At 44.5% G+C, this 21,992-nt stretch overlaps 1 protein-coding gene across 2 annotated transcripts in view; it reads left to right on the plus strand.

Annotated features, from left to right (window-relative positions):
• Positions 1–21,992, plus strand: part of CRLS1 (cardiolipin synthase 1) — a 133,137-nt gene that overhangs the window by 84,265 nt on the left and 26,880 nt on the right. For both annotated transcript variants that reach the window (XR_013596251.1, XM_078649517.1), the window contains exon 5: positions 18,935–19,003. Coding sequence is in view for 1 of the 2 variants with exons in the window: in XM_078649517.1 (XP_078505643.1) it covers positions 18,935–19,003 (69 nt within the window). In the remaining variant the exon portion in view is untranslated. The remainder of the gene's footprint in view (positions 1–18,934; positions 19,004–21,992) is intronic.

Here is a 21,992-nt window from a genome sequence, read left to right on the forward strand (position 1 = left end):
CACTGTCTCAAAGTGGTCCGCAAAGCACTGAACTATCTCAACAGGGTCCGTGACACACTCACCATCAATCCTCTCCAACACTGGCATAACACGATTCACTCTCTCCGTCTTATCCAACCAAGCCAACAACTTGCCCGCTTTATCACCAACGTCATAGAATCGCCCCTGCTGCTCCCTGTACATCACGTTCGCTGCATCCGTAACAAGAGCCTTGTATTCCGCCTGTTTCAAAGCAAGGGTGTGCAACTTTAAGCTAGATACACCAAGACTGAGATCATCCTCCAAGGCAGCAATCTCAGATTCCACCCGCACCACCTCCTCCGTGGCAGCCTTTTTCGCAGCAGCAATCGGGGATAAGGACTGCCCACGGACCACAGTTTTAAAGGCCTCCCACAACGAGACAGACGATGAGACAGACCCCACATTTTCGTCAAAGTAATTCTCGATGGCTTTAACAAGGCTGGAACGAATCAGGGGGTCACGAAGATACCACGGATTAATCTGAGCTACTCTGCCCTCGGTCCCCACACCCACCTCAAAGCGGAGCCACAATGGGGAATGATCTGATATTCCCCTAGGAAGCAAACGAAGTTCCCTGATAGCAGTGGACTGAACTGCGGGCAATAAGAAATAGTCAAGCCTAGACATACTACCATGGGCCCCAGAATGGAAAGTGTATTGTAACTGCGTAGGGTGTAGCAACCTCCAGGCATCAACAAGCCCAAAGGTCTCTAAGAAGTCGCTAAGCCACATGTGCGCCCTAGGCAGGTCTCTAGGTGGATGTCGGTCCAAAGCGCCAGAGACAACAGAATTAAAGTCCCCCCCCAGAATCAGAAGCCCCTCAGGAAGAGACAAAAGGACACCACACAAGTCAGCAAAGGTTAAGGTCTGTAGGCCAGGGGGGATATAAACCGAAAGAATGGTACCCCAAATCAATACCCCGTTTAATCCTATCTCCCAAACCATTGACGTTCCAGGATAAAAGTCTCAACTCACCGCCCCCCATCCCCCATGCGTGAAAGGAGCAAGACCCACATAGGACACAACAATCAATACGATGCCTTGTGAAAAAACAAAAACACACAAACACCCCCCCCTCCACCCCCAAACTCACCCATGACAAACCCCCCACCCTGCACCCCTGCATAAGACTAAGAAGCCACCCCAACTTGCAGTGTGCCTGTCGCCCCATAGTCAAACCAAACTACGCTATGAACCCAGGAGGAGGAAGAGTCCCCGTTCACCCCCCGCCATCCCCGGGCAGATCAAGGTCCAATAAGTTCCAAGGACAGACTCATCTGATACAGTAGACAAATGTCCAGAGGACGGGGTCCACCGACGAGGTCATCACTCGGCCGCACCTCCATCAGCGCCGCCAGGGTGTCCGGAACGATCCCGACTCTCAGGCAGTGCATCAAGCCAGTCACTGACATCACCAGGGCGGTCAAAAAAGAAAGTACGTTCCCGGTACACAATCCTCAGCCTGGTAGGAAACAGTAGGGAGTACTTCAAACCCAAGTCTCGCAACCGCCTCTTGACACCTTGAAATCCAAGTCTCTGCTTCTGGACAAGCGGCGAAAAGTCAGGGTAAAAAGAAATGGAAGCATTCTCAAATTTCACCGGTCCTTTGTCCCGGGAAGCTTGCAGCACTGCGTCCCGATCCCGAAAGTGGAACAGCCGCGCGATGATGGGCCTCGGAGGGGCACCCAGCTTAGCCTTCCCGCCGGGAACACGATGAGCACGTTCCACCTCAAAGAATTTACTAAGTCCAGCGGGGGCCAAGTGGTTGGATATCAGGTCTTCAACCAGGAGATCGACCCCTTCGGTCTCGGAATCCTCCGGAACACCAATAAGGCGCACATTGTTGCGGCGGGCCCTATTCTCGTAATCCTCAAGACGGCACGCCATGAGGTCGTGTGAGGACCGAAGGTCACCAAGTTCCGCTTGGGCATCCGAGACATCGGTGACCAAACTAGAGGTTTTCAGGCTCAACGACTCCACTCTTTCGTTAGTTTTCGAAAGATCCGCTCTAATCAGCGTGATGTCGATGGCCACTGTGTCGATCTTAGTCACCAGGGCTTCATATTGTTGTCCCATGGAGGCCTGCATGGCGGCAATGGCTCCCATAACATCCTTCAATGATGGATCCGAGGCCTCCGGGAAGAGGGTCTTAGAAGTGTCCGAGACACGGCTAACAGCGCCGGGCGATCCCTTGGCATGTGCGTAGTGATCCATGGTGTTGGTCTGCTGTTGACCGCCCCGCAGAGGCGCCTTAGTCTTCCGCTTCTCAGGAGGCTGGCCAGTGGCCATCTTGGAAAAGGGACCCCGAAGGGGTCCCCGCGACCTGGTGAAATTGGCCGGGTGGAAATGTCCGAAAAATCAAGAAGACCAAGTCCAGACTCCACGGACAAAAGTAGACAGAGCCGTGGGCAGGCGGCCAGGGATCACCACGCAAGAGAGAGAGCAACGGGCCAGTCGTGAAGAAGAAGCCGCGCCTCTGCCAGTCGAGCCAGTAAACCAAAACCGAAACTCAGGAGGGGCCGACCCTGCAGGGACCCTTGTGGCCGTTGTTGATCAACTGCTCCACGGCCCGTTCCAAATCCAAACCCCCGGTCCGCCACGGGGTGGGCCTAGGAAAGCAGAAACTGGATAAAAGTGGACCCCGAAGTCCAATTTCGATTTTTCAAAGAGTTTGATGATCAGCAAGGATTAGCGAACAAAAGCCCGTCGATGAAATCAGGATGCAGCCAGGATAATCATGAGGGGCGGCACGGGTCCGGGGAGCTCTGTGCTCACGCGACCATCTTGGATGCCCGCGTAGCTCCCTATTGTAGCACTTATTTTTAATAATTATTTTTCATAATTAATAATTTTTTTTAATAAACCCAATTATTTTTGATAATTCCACATATAAGAGCAAGCTGCATCCCTTGCCTATCATTTTTAGACACATTCATTTATAAACCCAAGCACAGACGCCTAACTTGAAACATGACAAAATGTTTGCGCCATTTTTTTCTTTCTAAAAAGGACAATTTTATTTAGCAACAGACCCAAGAATATGCTTACAAAATGTTGCTTAATAGACTGAAAACATCAAGAAAAACCACGAACAGACATTGAGCTCATTTCAGACATAAAGAGAAAGGGGTGAAACACTCAGGACGCTCAATACGGCGCGCTTTTAGCCATGCATTTCATGAATAGCGCCAACGCTATTCACTTACAGAAATTTGCACTAATGTGAAAACATAGACATTTAAACACAAATTTAACCCACAAATCAATACTCAGGACAGAAACCAAGGACAGCCCACATACTGTACTTAAACCAAACCATTTGTAAATACTAGTTGTAAGTCATATTTACAAGAAACGCTTCTCAATTGTGTTTCAAAAGACTGCAAAAACAGCCCAACAGACTGATGTATGTCCAAGAAGCGAAAATACACTCAATTCACTAGCTTTGGCTAGCAGAACACCAAACAAAATCGTTCTGCATATCTTCATTCATAAAACTACGCAGAACAAAGGATCCTTGTTTTGTATTATGTCATATTTTAATTTCCTGGGGATACAAAATCACCAAGGAAGAAATATGTTTGTAAATCTAAACCTATTTAGATATTCCCTTTAGGGGTCCGGCTAATTTACTTCACATCACACTATGGTACCTTCCAAAAAAGCAACACATTTTTCCATGTGAGCTTACAAACAGGCATGCCAAAAAATACTGCGGAATACGCAAGTATTATAATCAAAGTGGTGCTTAAGGTACTTTTCGTACGTGCAACGTTCAACTAAACCAAATGGAGAAATATCTCCTCATTACCTGCCTACACAAATTGCAATTCGCATATCCAAACCTATACAAATCCAAAGTTGGCCAACACAAATTCTAAAGTTCCAAATCTACATTCCCAAATTTGCTAAGACCAGGCATCTTATAGCTCACTAATCTAGCTTCAAACTTCAAGGGGTTATCTCTACCAATACACTCGCAAATATACGAGCCCCTCGGCTTTGGTAATTTGCAATAACCAAATCAAAGACCCAAAGAACCAAAAACTAAGGACTCAAAGAACCAAAGAACAAAGGACTGGGAGCGACCCACTTATACTTAACTCTTATTTTTACTAATCAAAAGGTTATCCAAATTCTAACTGTCAAGTTCTACATGACCTAACGGTCTTTTTTAGAATACTCACGCCAAAAAGGTTCTCAGTCAGGAGTGACATCATGTGGAGGATCAAAATCAGGAAGATCAGAAATATACTGGGCTGCAGAATCAAAGAATCTCCAGAATCCCTGTGCACAGAGTACCTCCTTAGTAGAATCCTGTTCTGTCCTCCTCAGTAGATTTCAGTCCTGTGACAAGATCACTCCCACAGAAAGTCACTTCTCTGATGAAGCCCACGTTGGCCGCGCCATTTGAAGAACTGTAATCTTCATTCTCAGGGAATATTTACTAATAAAAAAGAACTTGGCACAGAAGCTGAAAATATGAAAAGACATCTTTATTAAATTTAATAAGTGAGGCCACGTTACACAGAAGCCGTAGCAACTGAATGAGGTAGTCTGAGGAATACAGAGAACAGAGGCCTTTTATATGCTAGGGTTACAAACTTCAGCATACAAGTAAGGGGCAGTCCTAGCTTTTGCAAGCATGCAAAATGCCTAACATTCCTTCTTACACAAGCCGGACAAACCCATAATAAAAGGACCACAACCCATATCATAAACAGACCATAAAAGAAGGAACAGAAAACAGATAAGGGGTGTGTGTGTGCATACCAAACTCTACAATGTCCTGTGCTTTGATCCTCAATCTTGATCAGCTAAAGGGCAGGAACTAGTTTAACAAGGTCAGCTTCAGGCAACAGGGTCAGTTCACTCAGGTCAAACAGGAGTCAGCATGAACTCGAGCTAAGGTCTACATGTCGTTAAAAGACTGGTTTCAGCCACAATCATGGCCTATGTGAGGGCAACCACAAAATGGCTGCCATACACAAAATGGAACCCACGGGTTCAGAATTCACAGAACCTCAGACGCTTACAGACACTTCCTATCAAACCAAAGAATCTCTCTGGAGATTTAATGATGAGGTCTTAGACACACTGGATCACAAAGAAATTATTGAAGATTCCATCATTAACTTTCTGGTTGAGAACAAAATTAATGACGCCTCTCATCTTTCCAGATGGGAGGCCGTAAATGCGACTGTGAGAGGAGTAATTATAAAACTTAGATCTAAGATGAACAAGGAGGCTAACTCTAAATTACAGAAGCTAGAGGAAGATATTTTAAGACTGGAAAAAACACACATCAGTACTAACGACCCTGGGACTCTAACAGAAATCCAGAATAAAAAATACGAATATAACAAAATTATTAGCACGAGAGCGGGTATCTGGGTAAACAAACAAAAAAGTATTTGCCTGTGTGAAGCAAACAAAGCCGGAAAATCTCTGGCTTCTTATTTAAAATTCAAAGCCCAGAGGTACGCGATCAAGGTATTAGGGATGGAAAAGGACCAGTTCAGACAAACCCCCAAAAAATCTCACACTTTAGTTTTACGAAAAGCTATATAGTCCCAAAACTGAAATAAAATCACATGAAACACAAGAATATTTAGAAGAGGAAGCATTGAACTCACTAATTGACCATGAGAGTGACTCCATTAATGGATTAATCACGATGGATTAACTCAAACTGGCCATTGAAAAAATTAGAACTGGTAAGGCCCCAGGACCTGACTGGTATAAGGCATCCTTTTATAAGTCCTTGGAGGAACACATAGGTGAACCTCTGCTACTCCTGTACCAACAGTTTGCAATCTCTGGCCAAATAAGTGGCACACCATCGAAAGCCATAATCACAGTCATACCAAAAGAAGGGAAAGATAATTCATTGACAAAAAATTATAGACAATTCTCGCTAATAAATCTTGACTGCAAATTATATGTGATGATTTTATCCTCCAGATTACAAAAATATATAACTAAACTCATCCACCCCTCTCAAACCGGATTTCTAAAAAACAGGCTGTCCAGTGATAATACCAGAATATTTTGCCATGCGATAGAGAAAGCCAAATGACTAAACTCTCCAACGGTTGCAATAATGCTCGACGCTGAAAAAGCGTTTGATAAAGTCGACTGGACATTCCGAGAGGCGTCACTCAGAAAATATAACCTAGGTGAGACCATGATCAAGATGATCATGGCACTATATCATGAACCAAGAGCGCGAGCGAGAGCAGGAGGAACGCTTTCAGAATTTTTAGCGTTAAAACAGGGCACCAGGCAAGGCTGCCCATTATCGCCCTCCTTATTCTTACTAGCGATTGAACCTCCCTTCCAACATCTACGGGCCAATGAGGAGAACCAAGGCATATATTTTGGAAAAAATAGATACAATGTCGCAGCATATGCGGACGACATTCTAGTCGTGACCAAGGACGCAGCAAACGCCATACCCTCCCTTATGAGGTCGATCCAAGCCTATGTGGAGGTTTCAGGATATACCCTCAATAGGGATAAGACCGAAGTTAAAATACTCAATCTATGTGGCTCCAGGGAGGTCTTGGGCGAGTCTAGACTGTCATGGCAACCTGAACCAATAAAGTACTTAGGACTGGAATTCACAAACGACCTCATCTCCACTCTAGAGGTTAACGAATCCATTATTTAAAAAAATATCACAAATATTCTAGAAGGGTGGTCTCCAAAATTCTTATCGTGGTTGGGAAGAGTTGAAATGGTCAAAATGATGATCGCTCCTCTCATAAACTATCTCATTAATATGCTCCCCATGATGCTATTGGATAACTTTTTAAATAAGGTGGATAAGGCTATTAGTAACTTCCTATGGCAAGGGGAAAAAAGCGAGGATCTCCACATGTAAATTAAGGCTTGGGAAGAACATGGGAGGAGTTTGCCTTCCTAATTTCAGAAATTATCAAATAGCATTCCTCTGCAAACAGGGAGCTGCATGGTTCATAGATTACCCTAACTACAAACCCCAGTGGGTAGATGTGGAATTAGAGCTCACTAAAGGAACCCCCCTCCAAGCGATTATGACTATGCCTACAAATAAAATAGAACACTCTAAATACATCATAGCAAATACAAATAAGCCCTAAAGTGACTAGAGACTATCCTCACAACAAAAATGGGTGCCTCTAATTTACAAGCGATCTGGAACAATCCTGCGATAAAAATAAAGAAACTGTATTCTGGAAAGATTGGTCACACAAAGGGATCAACTTCCTTAAAGACCTATATAATGAGACTGGTCCGAATCCATTCTCCACACTTAAAAAAGATAAGGGATTAACCGAGTTAGATTTTTATGACTTCCTGAAATTGAAAGTCCAGATCTCGAAACTTACCTCTAATTTTCACCCCCCTCACTCCCCTCTAGACTCACCCAATTACTAGGAGCAGGCCACACAGGCTCAAGGATTTACAAACTTCTGATCCGAGAGCCACGCAAACAACATTTGAATAACGTGGCAAAGTGGACTGGAAGCAAATACACACCATGCCCTTCAAACACAAAATCTCCTCTACTCTCTCACAAACAAAATTTATGATCATAAACAGGTCATACTGGACCCCCGATAGTCTATTTAGATTAAAGCTAATCCAATCACCACTCTGCTGGAATTGCAATGCCCATACAGATGACTTATCGCACATGCTTCTGTTATGCCCAATGCTAGAAATGTTTTGGAATCAAATTTTCAAATACATTTCACTGACTTTTAACATCTGCCCTATTAAAGAACTATCTTATATTTCGCTGGCTTTTTGGACCCTGACTTGACAGGGGAGGATGAACGCTTTCTGCTTGACTTAATGTTGACACGTGCGTGTAAAAATAGTCCTCTGTAAATGGAAGAGCTTTGGGAAAATTACATTCAAGAAATGGCAAGAATGGTTAATTTTTTTAAGTGGAGCAGACAATATTGTGTTAAATACCTCCCCCTGGAAACCCAGACACAGGAAACTATGGAAGGCGCTTGACGCTAACCTTAAGGTTTCTAAACCTCCTTGAGCTGCTAGACCAAAATGATCACGCTCCATATCACCTCACAACACTCACTGTCCTTGGAGTCCTCCCGCTGGATCTAATTGAAGGCTTCCTCCATTTTGATCTGACTTCATTCACTACCTCTAGTGCTTTGGCACCGAGCTCTAGCCTCACTCCCCTCAATTTCTCCTCCTGCTGTACCTCTTCGCTCTCCGCTTTCCTTTTCTTTTTCTTTTTCGGTTTTTCTAAACTTATTCTGCGGGCCTTGTACTGTGCAGAATTCGACCCTTGCTAGAATTTGGTCTACCAGCAAATTCTTGGATAATATGCTGTGCATGACGACCGTTCTCATTCAAATTGTACTCCAACGAAACATTACCAAGGAAAGTACAATTCAGCATATGGACCTGAATCGGACCTGTACCCAGTGTACACCCACTGTACTTCCACTGTACATGCTATCTCGTCAAAGTACTCGGTAATTAGGCCTTCTGCGAGCCTGGTTGCTCACTCAATTTCGTTTGTTCCTTTGTGTTTAACCGATTGTAATATGCTCTCCGTTCCACCACTTGTTTCTTCTAGTATTGGTTACATGAATGACGTGGTGTACATACAATACTTCGCCCGTTCTTTTATGTTGGTTTTTTTTGTGTTGTAAGCAAATTCAATAAAATTTCATTGAATTAAAAAAAAAACTTTGCTACAGAAATGGCTGGCGGGTTGGCAGTCATTTCTAAATTTGGCCGGTGGAGGCTTTGTCAGGGAAGCTGAGGAATTTACTCCATCATCCTGGCTGACTTACCTCCACCCGCCAAGATATAAATCGGGCTCCAAGGCTGAGAATGGAGCTGTCCACACTTTTTCAGGGGTAGATCAGTAACACCTTGTGGCATCTTTGAGGGTTATTGGTACCCCGTAGTTTTTATTTGCTAATCATTGTGCACAGGGCACCAATACTCGCACATAGAAAGGAATCTACCTCATCCAACTTAAGCTGGTTTCAGGACAAGGACAACAATAGTTAATAGACATGGATTTGGACACCCTGTGTTCAATATGTCACATTCTCTGTCCTGTCCCAGTGTATAGGGCTTGCGTAAGTGCAATTGTAGAGGATGACCACTATTCTGGTCTTCTTCCTTTCACCAGTAGACCATCTCTGCTGTGACCAGATCTCTTCTGGTATTGACAGCCATCTTCTCCAGTCCTTCGTCCTCCTCTGTGATTACCATTGATGCTCCCCTATGTTTATTGCAGCTTTGGTGTCATTTTTACTCTTTTTGTGAACCTAAGTCCCCTTTTCTGTTCACAGTGCTTTTCTGGTGTCACCAGTGCTCCTCTCTTGACCCTCTACACCTCTTGTGTCACCACTGTTCCATCTGCCCTCATGCAGCTCTGGGTATCTCATGTCCTGCGTACATAACCCAGAGGTTCAATGGACCGTCTCCAAAATAAACAAGCAGAATATTTAATAATGGGTGGTCAGTAGGGTGCAGAATGAGGGAGTGGATGCATTATAGTGCTGGCATGTTATGAGGCAGTACTACGCGTTTCTTGAATACGATTTTAAACGACTTGAATACATTCTATGCTTTATTCAGATTCACTCCCAATTCACTTGTTTTATTATTGCATTTCCAACTTAGAAAAGGACCCAGGCCCAATAACCAGACTGAGCACAATCCCAGACAAATCTTTGACGAAAAAAATATTAGATAGATTTTATACAATGGCTAGCAAATGGGGAAGGTGACAAACTGTGGAGACTAGGGATTTACAAAAGACTAGAGTGCATACTAGTTGCTGTAGACACTAGCATCTAGGTTAGCTTGACCGTTTTGAAGGTAAGCTAATCCAAATTATTTCATGAGCAACATGGCATGAAGAACACAACTGGGAGGCATGTACTGAATTATTTCAGTTTTTGAAACACTGTGGTTCGCACCTGGATTTTGCGGTCCCTCGTCTTTCTTTTGTTTTTCCAATTCCATATAGTTTTAGTTACCCTTTTACCTGTTGGCTTAGTATTCCTCCCTTCTTGCGTCAGTTGCTGCTTACCTGAGGCTTTGGTTATCTTCTGCTGTGGAATTAACTACTCGCTTTGGCGTCCCCGGGGGGAGCATCTGGGGGGGCGTAGACTGGATCGATGGTCAGTCTAAGGCATGTATTGTTATGTTCGAGGCATGTGGGCTGCTGAATTCATATCTGTGCATAGATCGACGTCTAGTGTTGGGTCCGGATGATTGCACATTGTTGTCCTGGAAGATTCTTCGAAGTATCACGAGATAGGTGGCTCCTCCCTGGGACTACAGTGCGCATCCTCAGATTGTTTTTTTCCGCCATTGGGTTCGGATGTACTTTCCAGCACTCCAAGTTCGGAATCGAAAGAAACTATTCAAAAAAGCCAAAAGGCCCATGGATTCGTCGGTATTGTTTTCGATCGGTACCGAAAAGCTTTCTTCACCATTTGCTTGCACTCGCGGTCGTAGAATTCTCGACGCCACGTGGACCGACGGTCGATGGAACGAAGTCCATTCAAATATTGCCCGCAGTGCAACTCCAAGTTCCTGCACACAGATAAGCATCCCGTGTGCAACAAATGTTTATCACCAGATCATAATGAAGATAATTGCCTAGCTTGTGCAAGGTTCCGGTCCAAAAAGATGATCCGGAATCGGCGGGCGGCAAGGCAAGAAATGCAGAGGTCGGCACCGGAGCCCGAGAATATCTTCGACGATGAGGAAGAACTAGTTGACGCCGAAGACTCGGATCAAGAGGAAGATCAATATTCCGAGCACGACTCTGAATATTATATCGACGAGGAAGAACAAATCGTCGATGTCAAAGAATACGATCAAGACATCGTAGCTGTCGAAGAAGACTCCGATGACAACGGGGGGCGAACCGTGAGTACACCGCCCCATACAGACACTACACCAATATCAGAGACTCAGGTCGAGGCATCGCCAACAGGCCTTAGCCAAGATCTAAATACTGGTTCTATAGCCCCGCAATACCGCCCGGCTAAGAACATACAAAAAGAGCCTTCTGAGACACGTAATCCAAGGCCGGTTCAATCGAAACCGAAACTCATCGACACGAGAGTCTTCGAACCGAACGTCCTCGAACCGAAGGTGATAAACCCAAAGGGCGCCGAGCCGAAGGCCAGCGTTCCATATAAACCTTCGAAGCCAAAGGCCATTGAATCGACCAAATCGAGTTCTACCGCCGAAAAAGGAAAGAAGCCTGCCGACAAAGGCAAAAGGGCTACGCCCAAGGCGGTCGTCGAACCGAAAGCGAAACCTAAGGTAGACCAACCGAAAGCGGTCGAGCCGAAGCCCATCGATCCGAAGAAGGGCATCGAGTCAAAGCCGCAGGCTCCGAGGACACCTCTACAGCCGCAAAAAGTTACCGAACCGACGAAACCGATCGGTCCGAAAAAACTGGTGCAACCTGTGAAAGACGTCGGACCGACAAAACCTGTCGGAAAGCCTCAAAAACCGATCCAGGCACCAAAAGCGGTCGAACCGATTAAAGGCATCGAACCGAAGAAGGTCAAACCTAAAACTACGGCGCCAAGGCAAAAGACTGTGGAGGAGGAGATCATCCATCCAGACCCCTCCACAGAAGATCAGTCCAAGCTATATATTGACCCAAATACTGGGAAAGTGACTGTTAATACAAGGAAGAAAAGACCAGTGCCTGCTGAAGACTTTTCTAGAATTCCACTCAAAAAGAAGAGAGACTGTGCAACCTCTCCTATTCTTTTCCAACCTATCTCTCCAGCTATGCCTACTACTCCATATGCACCATACTCACCTGCACGCTCTGACTACAACCCAGATGAAGATCAGGACGCAGATGTGGGTTTTGGATATCCACAAAACCCATATGTAGACCCCAATTCACAGCCATTGGGAGGGGGGGGGGGGTGAGCCAGACACTGAGGGGGCTCTACCCGTTACAGACCCAACTGTGTACCCAGCTAAGCCATCACCCACAGAAGACACAGTGGCTTTTAACTCTTTAATAGATAGAGCAGCACTCTACCATAATGTAGACATGCATTGAGATGCTATAGAAGAAGATTTTCTGTTTGATACGCTGGCAACATCAGAAAGAAGTGTCAAAACACTCCCCATGTTAAAGGGCGTCCTAAAGCACGCAAATTACATATTCAAAGACACTACTAGGGCACGTGTCATCAACCCTAGAATAGAGAAGAAGTATAGGGCTGCACCAGTAGACCCTACTTACATCAGGGGACAACTGCCTTTAGACTCATTGGTGGTATCCAACGCACGAAAGCGTGCTAATTCACAAACTACTGGAGAGGCTCCTCCTCCTGACAAGGAGTCAAAGATTTTAGAAGCATCAGGCAAGAGAGTGGCAGCTGAAGCAGCAAACTCATGTAGAATAGCCAATACTCAGGCCTTGCTGGCCAGATATGTCAGGGCACACTATGACAGTTTAGAAGGACTTCTCCACCACTTACCTGAGCCTTTCAAAGAGCAGGCGGATGAACTTATACAGGAGGGAAAGCTCATCACCAATGCCTCCATTAAGTGTGCTCTAGACGCAGCAGATACAGCTGCCAGATCTATCAACACAAGCGTACTGCTTAGGAGGCACGCATGGCTTCGCATATCTGGATTTAAGAGTGAAGTACAGGCCACAATTCTTAACCAGCCTATAAATCCAGATTTTTTGTTTGGTCCAGCAGTTGACTCAATTCTGGACAAAATTAAAAAGGACACAGAGACTGCAAAGTCCATGGGAGCTCTTCAGTCCCAACAACACAGAGACTCCTTTCGTCGCTCCAACTATAGAGGAGGACCGCGAGGTAACACATCGCAGCAATCCTCCACATACAAAAGTAATACGCAATCCACATAACACAAACAGGGGTGGATACAGAGGAAATAATAACAAGGGCAGAGGTCGTGGAGGCAATGCAATAGATCCTCCACTAACACCAAACAGTGACTTCTTGGCACTACCCCCAGACCATTTAACACCGGTCGGGGGAAGACTACAACAGTTCCTGCCAGTCTGGTTAAACATCACTACAGACAAGTGGGTCAGGTAAATTATCCAACATGGCTATTGCCTAGAACTCACATCAACACCACCCAACATACCACCCAACATACCACCCGTACACCGTCCAATGTGAAAGGAACATATAACATTACTGCAGCAAGAGGTCATCAGTATGCTGCAAAAGGGGGCCATAGAACTAGTCCCACTCGAACATCAAGGAACAGGAGTATACTCACTATACTTCCTCATTCCAAAAAAGGACGGTTCTCTCAGACCAATATTGGACCTCAGGCCCCTCAACCTGTACATTTTATCAGAGCATTTCCACATGCTCACTCTGCAACAAGTCTTACCACTGCTGCGCCAGGGAGACTTCCTAGCAACTCTAGACCTCAAAGACGCATACTTTCATATACCAATACACCCTGCTCACAGAAAGTATCTTAGGTTTACTATTCAAGGACAACACTACCAGTTCAAAGTCCTACCATTCGGTGTAACAACAACTCCACAGGTGTTCACCAAATGCCTAGCAACAGTGGCGGCACATCTCAGGAGACAACACATTCATGTGTACCCATATCTGGACGATTGGCTAATACACGCGCCATCAGCCCAGCAATGTGCCAGCCATATGTCAAAGACCATTCATCTCCTGCACAGTCTAGGCATCTCGCTAATTTTTATTTATTTATTTACAGGTTTGTACCGCGCTGGCTTCACTCCCGAAGGAGTATCTCCGCGCCTTTGGTTTCTACAGTAAATTAAGAAGAAGGGTTTTTAGAAGCTGTTATAGTCTACTGTTTGAACAAGAAGGTCTTAAGCATTTTTCTAAAAGGAAGGTGATCTTCACATAATCTGAGGGATATTGGGAGATTATTCCAGAGAGAGGGTCCGGCTATGGATAGTGTTTTCGTTCCATGTCTGGCCTTATTCGCTCTGGGCACACACAGAAGGCCTTGTTCACTCGATCTAAGCGTCCGAGAAGGTGTATAAGGGATACATTTAGTAGTCAGGTATGCAGGACCCTTTCCATTCAGGCTTTTATGTATGTTACAGCATACCTTGAATTTGGCCCTCTGTCTGACAGCCAGTGAAGTTTTGTCAACAGAGGTTTAGAGGGCGTGCGGGGAGGAGCGTTCAGAACCAGGCGAGCAGCCGTGTTCTGTGCCACTTGTAGTCTATTCATAACTCCCTCATTGGCAGACAGGAGCAAGCCATTGCAATAGTCCAGGCGACTCAGGACAAGCGCCTGGACCAGCGTCTTCCTAGTTGTATCAGGTAGTAAGGGGAAGATTTTTCGCAGCATGCCAGTCACATGGAAGCAGGCTCCCACCACCTGGTTGCCATGTTGTTTGAAAGTGAGCTCCTGATCTAATCGGACTCCCAGGTTCTTGACAGTATGTTTAGGGTTGGGCACTGGGCCGAGATCTTGTGGCCACCAGTCTGGGGTCCAGAGAAGTTTAGCCTTACCAAACAACATGACTTCTGTCTTCCCAACCTTGCATTGCAAGTAGTTGGAAGACATCCATCGTGCCACTGCTTTCATGCCCTGGGAGAAGAGGTTTCTGACCTCTAAACTACCACAAAGTCACACCTGCAATCCTCCCACATCCAACAGTACCTGGGAGCGACAATAGATACACTAGCAGCAAAGGCATATCCAAACGCAGCACGGATCAACGGAATGCAAACGTTAATCCAAAGGTTCAAACCACAACACTCATTGCCAGCTCGAGTGCTTATGCAACTAATAGGCATGATGGCCTCGTGCATATTCATAGTCCCTCATGCCAGACTACACATGCGTCCGCTACAGGAGTGCCTAGCACAGCAGTGGAACCAGGCTCAGGGACAATTAAAAAACCTAGTGTTGGTGACCAGTCGGGCATACAGCTCTCTGCATTGGTGGAATCCACAAAACCTTTGCAAAGGACGACTGTTCCAGGAGCCTATCCCACAAATCGTAATGATGGCGGACGCATCCCTGCTAGGATGGGGAGCCCTTGTCCTGCATTACACAGTCCTGGGTCTATGGACAATACAACAAAAGAAGATGCAAATCAATCTACTAGAGCTGATGGCAATCTTTCTAGCACTAAAAGCGTTCAAAAAACACTTGTGCAACAAGACTGTGTTGATCTGGACGGACAACATGACAGCTATGTATTACATTCAGAAACCGGGAGGAACACATTCCCCACAGCTATCGCATCTAGCTCAAAGTGTGTGGAAATGGGCCATTCAAAGGAACATGTTCCTCAAGGCGGAACACCTCCCAGGCAAAGACAATCAAATAGCCGACCTGCTCAGCAGGCACAGTCAACAGATGCACGAATTGGAGATTCACCCCAATGTGCTCCAACCATTCTTCCGGAAGTGGGGACAACTGGAGATAGATCTATTTGCCACAAGCGAAAATGCAAAATGCCAGTACTTTGCCGCCAGGTTCCCACATCCGCAGTCGCAGGGCAATGCGATATGGATGAACTGGTCAGGCAGATTTGCGTACGCTTATCCCCCAGCTCCACTAATACCGCTAGTGGCACGCAAAATGCGCCAACACTCGCTGACGCTAATCCTAGTTGCTCCCACATGGGCAAGGCAACCATGGTACACAACGTTCCTAGAACTGTCAGTGGTGCCTCATCAAAGACTGCGACTCACACCCAGTCTTCTAACTCAGAGCCATGGAGAAATCCAACACCCAGATCCACAACAGATTAACCTGGCGATCTGGCTCCTGAAATCCTAGAGTTTGGATACCTAAACTTGCCTCCAGACTGCATGAATATTATCAAAGAGGTAAGAAAACCCACTACAAGGGCATGTTATGCAGCAAAGTGGAAACATTTCGTCATTTACTGCAGAAACAACGACATAAACCCATTAGATGCTTCTATACAAAACATAATTTGCTATCTCTTGCCCATACAACGTTGCAATTTAGCCTACTCATCCATCAGGATACATTTAGCTGCGCTAGCAGCTTATCTCCAAAACAGGCAACACCTTTCACTGTTTAGAGTGCCAGCAATTAAAGCATGTATGGAAGGACTTAAACGAGTAATTCCTCCAATGCACCCACCTTCACCAGTCTGGAATCTAAACATCGTTTTAACCAGACGTATGGGACCACCTTTTGAGCCACTACACTCATGCGAAATACAGTTTCTTACTTGGAAGGTGGCTTTCCTTATTGCCATTACTTCACTTAGAAGAGTTAGTGAGCTGCAAGCCCTAACTATTCAAGAACCATACATTCAAGTACATGCAAATAGAGTAGTTTCAAAACAAGCCCTAAATTCATGCCAAAAGTGGTATCCCATTTTCATATAAATCAGACCATAGAACTGCCAGTGTTCTTTCAAAATCCACAAACAGTAGCAGAAAGGGCCTTGCATACGCTAGATGTCAAGAGAGCTCTGCTATACTATATAGATAGAACTAAGGCATTTCGAAAAACAAAACAGTTGTTTGTTGCTTTCTCACCGCAACACAAAGGTAACCTTATTTCAAAATCAGGTATAGCCAGATGGATCGTTAAATGTATTCAGATATGTTATTTAAAAGGAAAACGCACCTTAACAGTTCCCCCTAGGGCGCATTCTACACGCAAACTAGGGGCATCCATGGCTTTCCTAGGAAATATTCCTTTACACGAAATTTGTAGAGCAGCCACATGGTCAACCATACATACATTTACCAAACACTATTGTGTAGATGTACATTCCAAACAGCAAGCTGCTGTAGGACAGGCTGTTCTCAAGACTCTTTTTCAGACTGCTGCAGCTGGCACAGGCAACCACCGCTAGGGGAGATACTGCTATACATTCTATGCACAGATATGAATTCAGCAGCCCACATGCCTCAAACGGCATATGCTACTTACTAGTATGCATCTGTTCTTGGCATGTAGGGCTGCTAACATTCATATCGCCCACCCGCCTCCCCGGTGCCTGTCGCAGCTGTAGCATTCACTCTTTGCATGGACATCCCTTACTGTACTATACTCTATCTCTGCCACAACGGCGAAAAACAATCTGAGGATGGAGAGGATGCCCATGCGCACTATAGTCCAAGGGAGGAGCCACCTATCTTGTGATACTTCGAAGACTCTTCCAGGACAACAATGTGCAATCATCCGGACCCAACACTAGGCGGCGATCTATGCACAGATATGAATGTCAGCAGCCCTACATGCCAAGAACAGATGCATACTGGTAAGTAGCATATTCCTTCTCTACCAAGAGACTGGCAAGCCAAGGACTGAAGTTCTGGTTATTTTAATAAATAGAAAAAAAATCAGACCCACTGACCTAATTAATGCCTGGTTTTATGCACATGTATTTTTATTTTAAAACTAGTAGATGCCTAGGATTAGATTCCAAGACCGTAGTCTTTCTTTGTTCTTTTTTGCGACTTGGTCATCCAGAGTATAGCAGATGGAGGTTGCCATGGTAGTCGTCCTCCAAATCCTGCATTTATCAGTGGTACAGGGAGGACTGGGCTAACTGTCCTGGTACTCCAAAGCTGCTTGCTCAAGATCACAAGGGATTTTAGCTGTGGTTATAGGCCAATCTTCCGGTCACACAGACCGCAATCTAGCCATAGGGGTTACCTCCTGTTTCAAGATTTACAGCAAAGGACGATACTTTGAGCATAGTTGTACACTCTAATCAGTATGTTTAATGAAATTGACTTGCAAAGTATACAGATCTCATGCTCCATCTTCCTGGAATTTTTTGTCAAAAAAGTTTGGGTAATGCCAGTGCAATTCAGTTATACACAATTAATATAACACACTCCTGCAATTTAAAGTGTTAAACAATGTAATTTGCGCCTTGCCTTTATTTTGCAGGATATAGCTTGTTTTTCTTTTACTAAAACTCATAAAGTCGGGGGGGGGGGGGGGGGGGAGAACTCCGCATCTCATCTTTGGCTCACCTTTCAGTTATGCGAACCTTTGAGCTGGTCATGTGAAGCCCCAGCCAGTCTTGATTTCAGTCTGCCTAGACTCATCCACCTGAGTAAGATGCAACCTTGAAATAGCCATGATGATGTCTTGCCCCTCTCTCAGCAGTGGTAATAAATATATTATTACTCTTGGCTGATCTCCATACATGGTTTATGCCATAGTGTTCTTTCAATTCTAGAAGTTAAAAACAAAGTTATTTACCAGTAACCCTAGCACTTAAGTCTGGGGCGTGAGATCAAAATATGTTAATGTTATCTTAGTAGTCCACTCACTCTATCCAACATTTTTATTGGATCACAATTATTTTCGCTGCCATGGCTCTATATGACATCTATGCAGATGCGCACGTACATTGTTGACTGTGTGTTTTCGGGAGACACGAATCATGAGGTATGGCCTTGAGTGGTTCATGATGTCCAGTTCTCGCTCAACAGTAATATTAAATAGCATATTGCACTTTGTGCAGCAGGTTTTATACTTAATGCCGATTTTATTTTTTTTCTTAAGCTTTAACCATAAATAAAGTATTAAAATATAATTCGATTTACGTGTTAAATCCACGGCACAATAACTAAGCCTTTTAATGAATGCTCGGATTGCTTAATTCTGTAAACGAATTTGTATAATTGAATCCGAGTTATTTTGACGTGATTTTTCAAGTACTGTATTAAAACATGGACTTTGTCCTTATTGCTGTAGTGCCGAATGGTTGGTTGATACACTAGTTGTTGAAAATTACGTGCTGTTGGGCCATATTTTACAGAGACAGAGAATTACCTTATGAAATGTCATGAAGATCTAGAATCTGCGTAAAGAAATTATTATATTAAGTATAGGTCCTGAGATATTCAGAGTAGATTCTTTTTCTTTTTCAGAAAACCATTAGTCGATACTTCAATCCCTGTTATGCAACTGCACAGTTGAAGCCAACTTTCATTAGCAAGGTGAGATCTGCTTGGTTCTTGTTCGTAATAGTATGTTTTGATTAATTTATGCCAGCACCTACTGTACCTCTGCTCTTTATGGCTTGTCAGGTAATACATTTTAGAACAAATAGTGACATGGATGGATTGCTTTCAGTTATTGTTACGAGGAACATATAAGGAAGGGGTCCTGGAAAATCTTGAAATTAAGGTTTTACTTGGTGGTCCTGTCTCTAAATATATCTAAATTTATCTAAACCAAAATCTTCACAGTCGTTCTTCCATCTTTAATTGTGTCCCTTCTCTCCCCACACCTCACCCCACTGTGGTGCCATGGCTGTGTTTTTGATCTCTGGTTCATTGAGACATACCTATTTCCTCGGTGCACATTGCTAGCGACCTTTTTTTCTTTAAAAAAAAAACAAAACTTTATTCTCTTTCAGATTAACAATCACAACCAACAATTCAGCTCTAACAACAATGGTCATAGTACATAATGAGCATCCAAGAGCACATTCTCTGATGGGAGCAGTAAATGCACAGGAATCAATTCGCCAATGACATTGCAATGTAATATCCAAGACATTCTACCATTCTCCACCTGACGCTCTGGATGCAAAGTATTACTGGGTATCTGTGTCGGTGCTCTTACCGCTGGATGACGTGCACCCTAGAGCATAAATCCTTCTACCATTGCCCTTTATAGTTAGGTTCGTGCTTTTGAACACCTTCAATACAGTACAGTAGTGATACTAGAGAACTATATCGAAGTCCCTCAGGAAGTGTCAGACGTTTTGCTAGGGAAAGGCATTTGGCAGCAGAGGTAGTTGAGTCTGGAGCTTCGGAAGAAACTGCAGTGATATGTGGTGTTTATAAAACCATGAAAATCCCCAAGAAGTGGGACTGCTGCCTCATGGTCTTCATTTATCTCTCTTTGGCCTTCACCATGTTTAATCAGCAGGTCCTCATCAATACCCTCTTTTGGTCAAACTCGTTTCGTGCCACCAGTCAACAGTACATCAAGATGTACTTATCCAACTCAGCCTGACTCTGTCAAATATGGCGTCTCTACTAGTTTCCATATTTGCTTCTAAGATTTTCAGTCTATGCTTAAAGACTTTAGGTTCTTACTGGTCGAGCAAATCATCGCATTCCCAGTACAGCAGTGACACCAGCTACATCACTAAGTGTTGGAGGCCACTGATGACCTTAAGAGGCTGCCTAGATAATATTTGTTGGGCGCAGTATATCTTAAATTATACCTGTATTAGCGAATATAGTGTTGCAGATCTCCCCCTCTCCTCTGCCCCCTCCCAATTTCTTCTTGTTTGCTTTTGCTAACTTTGGGAATCTGTATGCAGTGACACTGCCAAACAGTGTCACAGCGCATGTGCTTTTCCCCTGAAACATGTATTGTGAAATTAGTTTATTTAACTTAAAAGCATGATAAGTTGGCATAGGAAATGCACCAGTGGCGTGGAATTAAATGTCTGTGGGGTACAGTGTGCATTTACACCCCTCACATACAGAACTATACCTCCAGAGGGCGCCATTGAACTCTGGCTGGGCTGAAGTTTCAAGATATCTGTAGTGACATGACAAGAAAAAATAGTTTTACATGGGTCAAGTGGGTGGTCTCCTGTTGCTGCTACAGGAACACAAACTCCGGAAGCTCTCCCTGCTTTGAATTAAGCCCATCTGGGATTGGAACATGAGAATGTCTTAGCTGGAGAGAGACACCTGCCTGGGTGCCTGTTCTTTGTAGGGGGTACTAGGAATGGACTATGCAGAGGATGTGGCATTATGGCTAGAGTTGCCAAATTAGGACCTGGGGAGCCAGGTTCGAAGTCTCCTCTCAACATCCAGTGATTCTGGGCAAATCACTTAATCTACCCGCCCATATAAAATGAATGCTTACTTGTCATGTAAATGTTGCTCATATAAAGCGCTTCAATACCGTTGTGCTGAGTTTGTGCTATATAAACCTGCAAAAATAAAAAACAGTACTTCCCATCAACAAGAACTTTGTGGGACTTAGGCAGTATTCCTACCTATGCAGGACTAGGACAAGTTGCTTAGGTTACCCCAGTCATTGAGCTCATTTGCGAGCATTTTACCATGAAGAACAATGATTCTGCAAGAACTCAAAGTGAAGGTGTCTGGCCTCATGGTATTGCCATGATGGAGGATTTTGAGAACGAAAAAAGGGACTGTCTGAAGGTAAAACCTGGAACCAGGGTGAGGAGTCAGTTACCATGGGGAAAAGAGACCTCCGCTACTACAAAATCCTTTTTACACTTGTCTTGCTCATCGCTTATGGCATCACAGTTTTAAGGTTTTAGCAGGAGCTCAACCACAACATATCCCCCTTTGAGAGACCCTCTATGACTCTAACCTTCACTCAAGAAATACTACTCTCAATGACTGTAACTACTCGGCACAAAAGGCAATCTACAGATTTTTAAAAAAATGCAAAGTTTTAGTAAGCTTCAGAATTTGTATTGCTCAGAAGTTTCTTAGGAGCCCTAGGTAGGGATTGAGGAAGACCAAGAAGAAAGGTGTAATAAAAAGTCAGCCAGTTCTCACCAAACCGAAATCGAGCCTCAAACCTCCATAGGTCGCACCACTCCAGAACTTTGAGAGGCCAGGGGAGCCATACCGCTCATTCTCCCCCAATTTAGCATTCAGAGTAGGAGCCAGCGACAAACCAGCCTCTTCAAATTCATTTCTCATTCTCGCCTAGTCCCTGTAAAAACACTCTGTCAGCCTTTCCCTGGGGAGATAACAGACATTTACCCTTGTATATCACTTTCGTCTTCACTGAGAAACCAATTGTAGCTTTATTGCCCCTGGCCAACAAGTCTTTTCTGACGTCCATTAGCTCATGCTTCAGTGAGTGTCCGAACAGAAACCTAGGAAGAGCAAGAGACCGCGATTCCCCATCACACCTCTTGGCTCAGTCTCACATGCAATATAGCCTTTGTTTTCCACAGAATTCAGGCCAATCATT

The sequence above is a fragment of the Lissotriton helveticus genome, chromosome 6 (genome assembly GCF_964261635.1).
Source record: "Lissotriton helveticus chromosome 6, aLisHel1.1, whole genome shotgun sequence".
Classification (NCBI taxonomy): domain Eukaryota; kingdom Metazoa; phylum Chordata; class Amphibia; order Caudata; family Salamandridae; genus Lissotriton; species Lissotriton helveticus.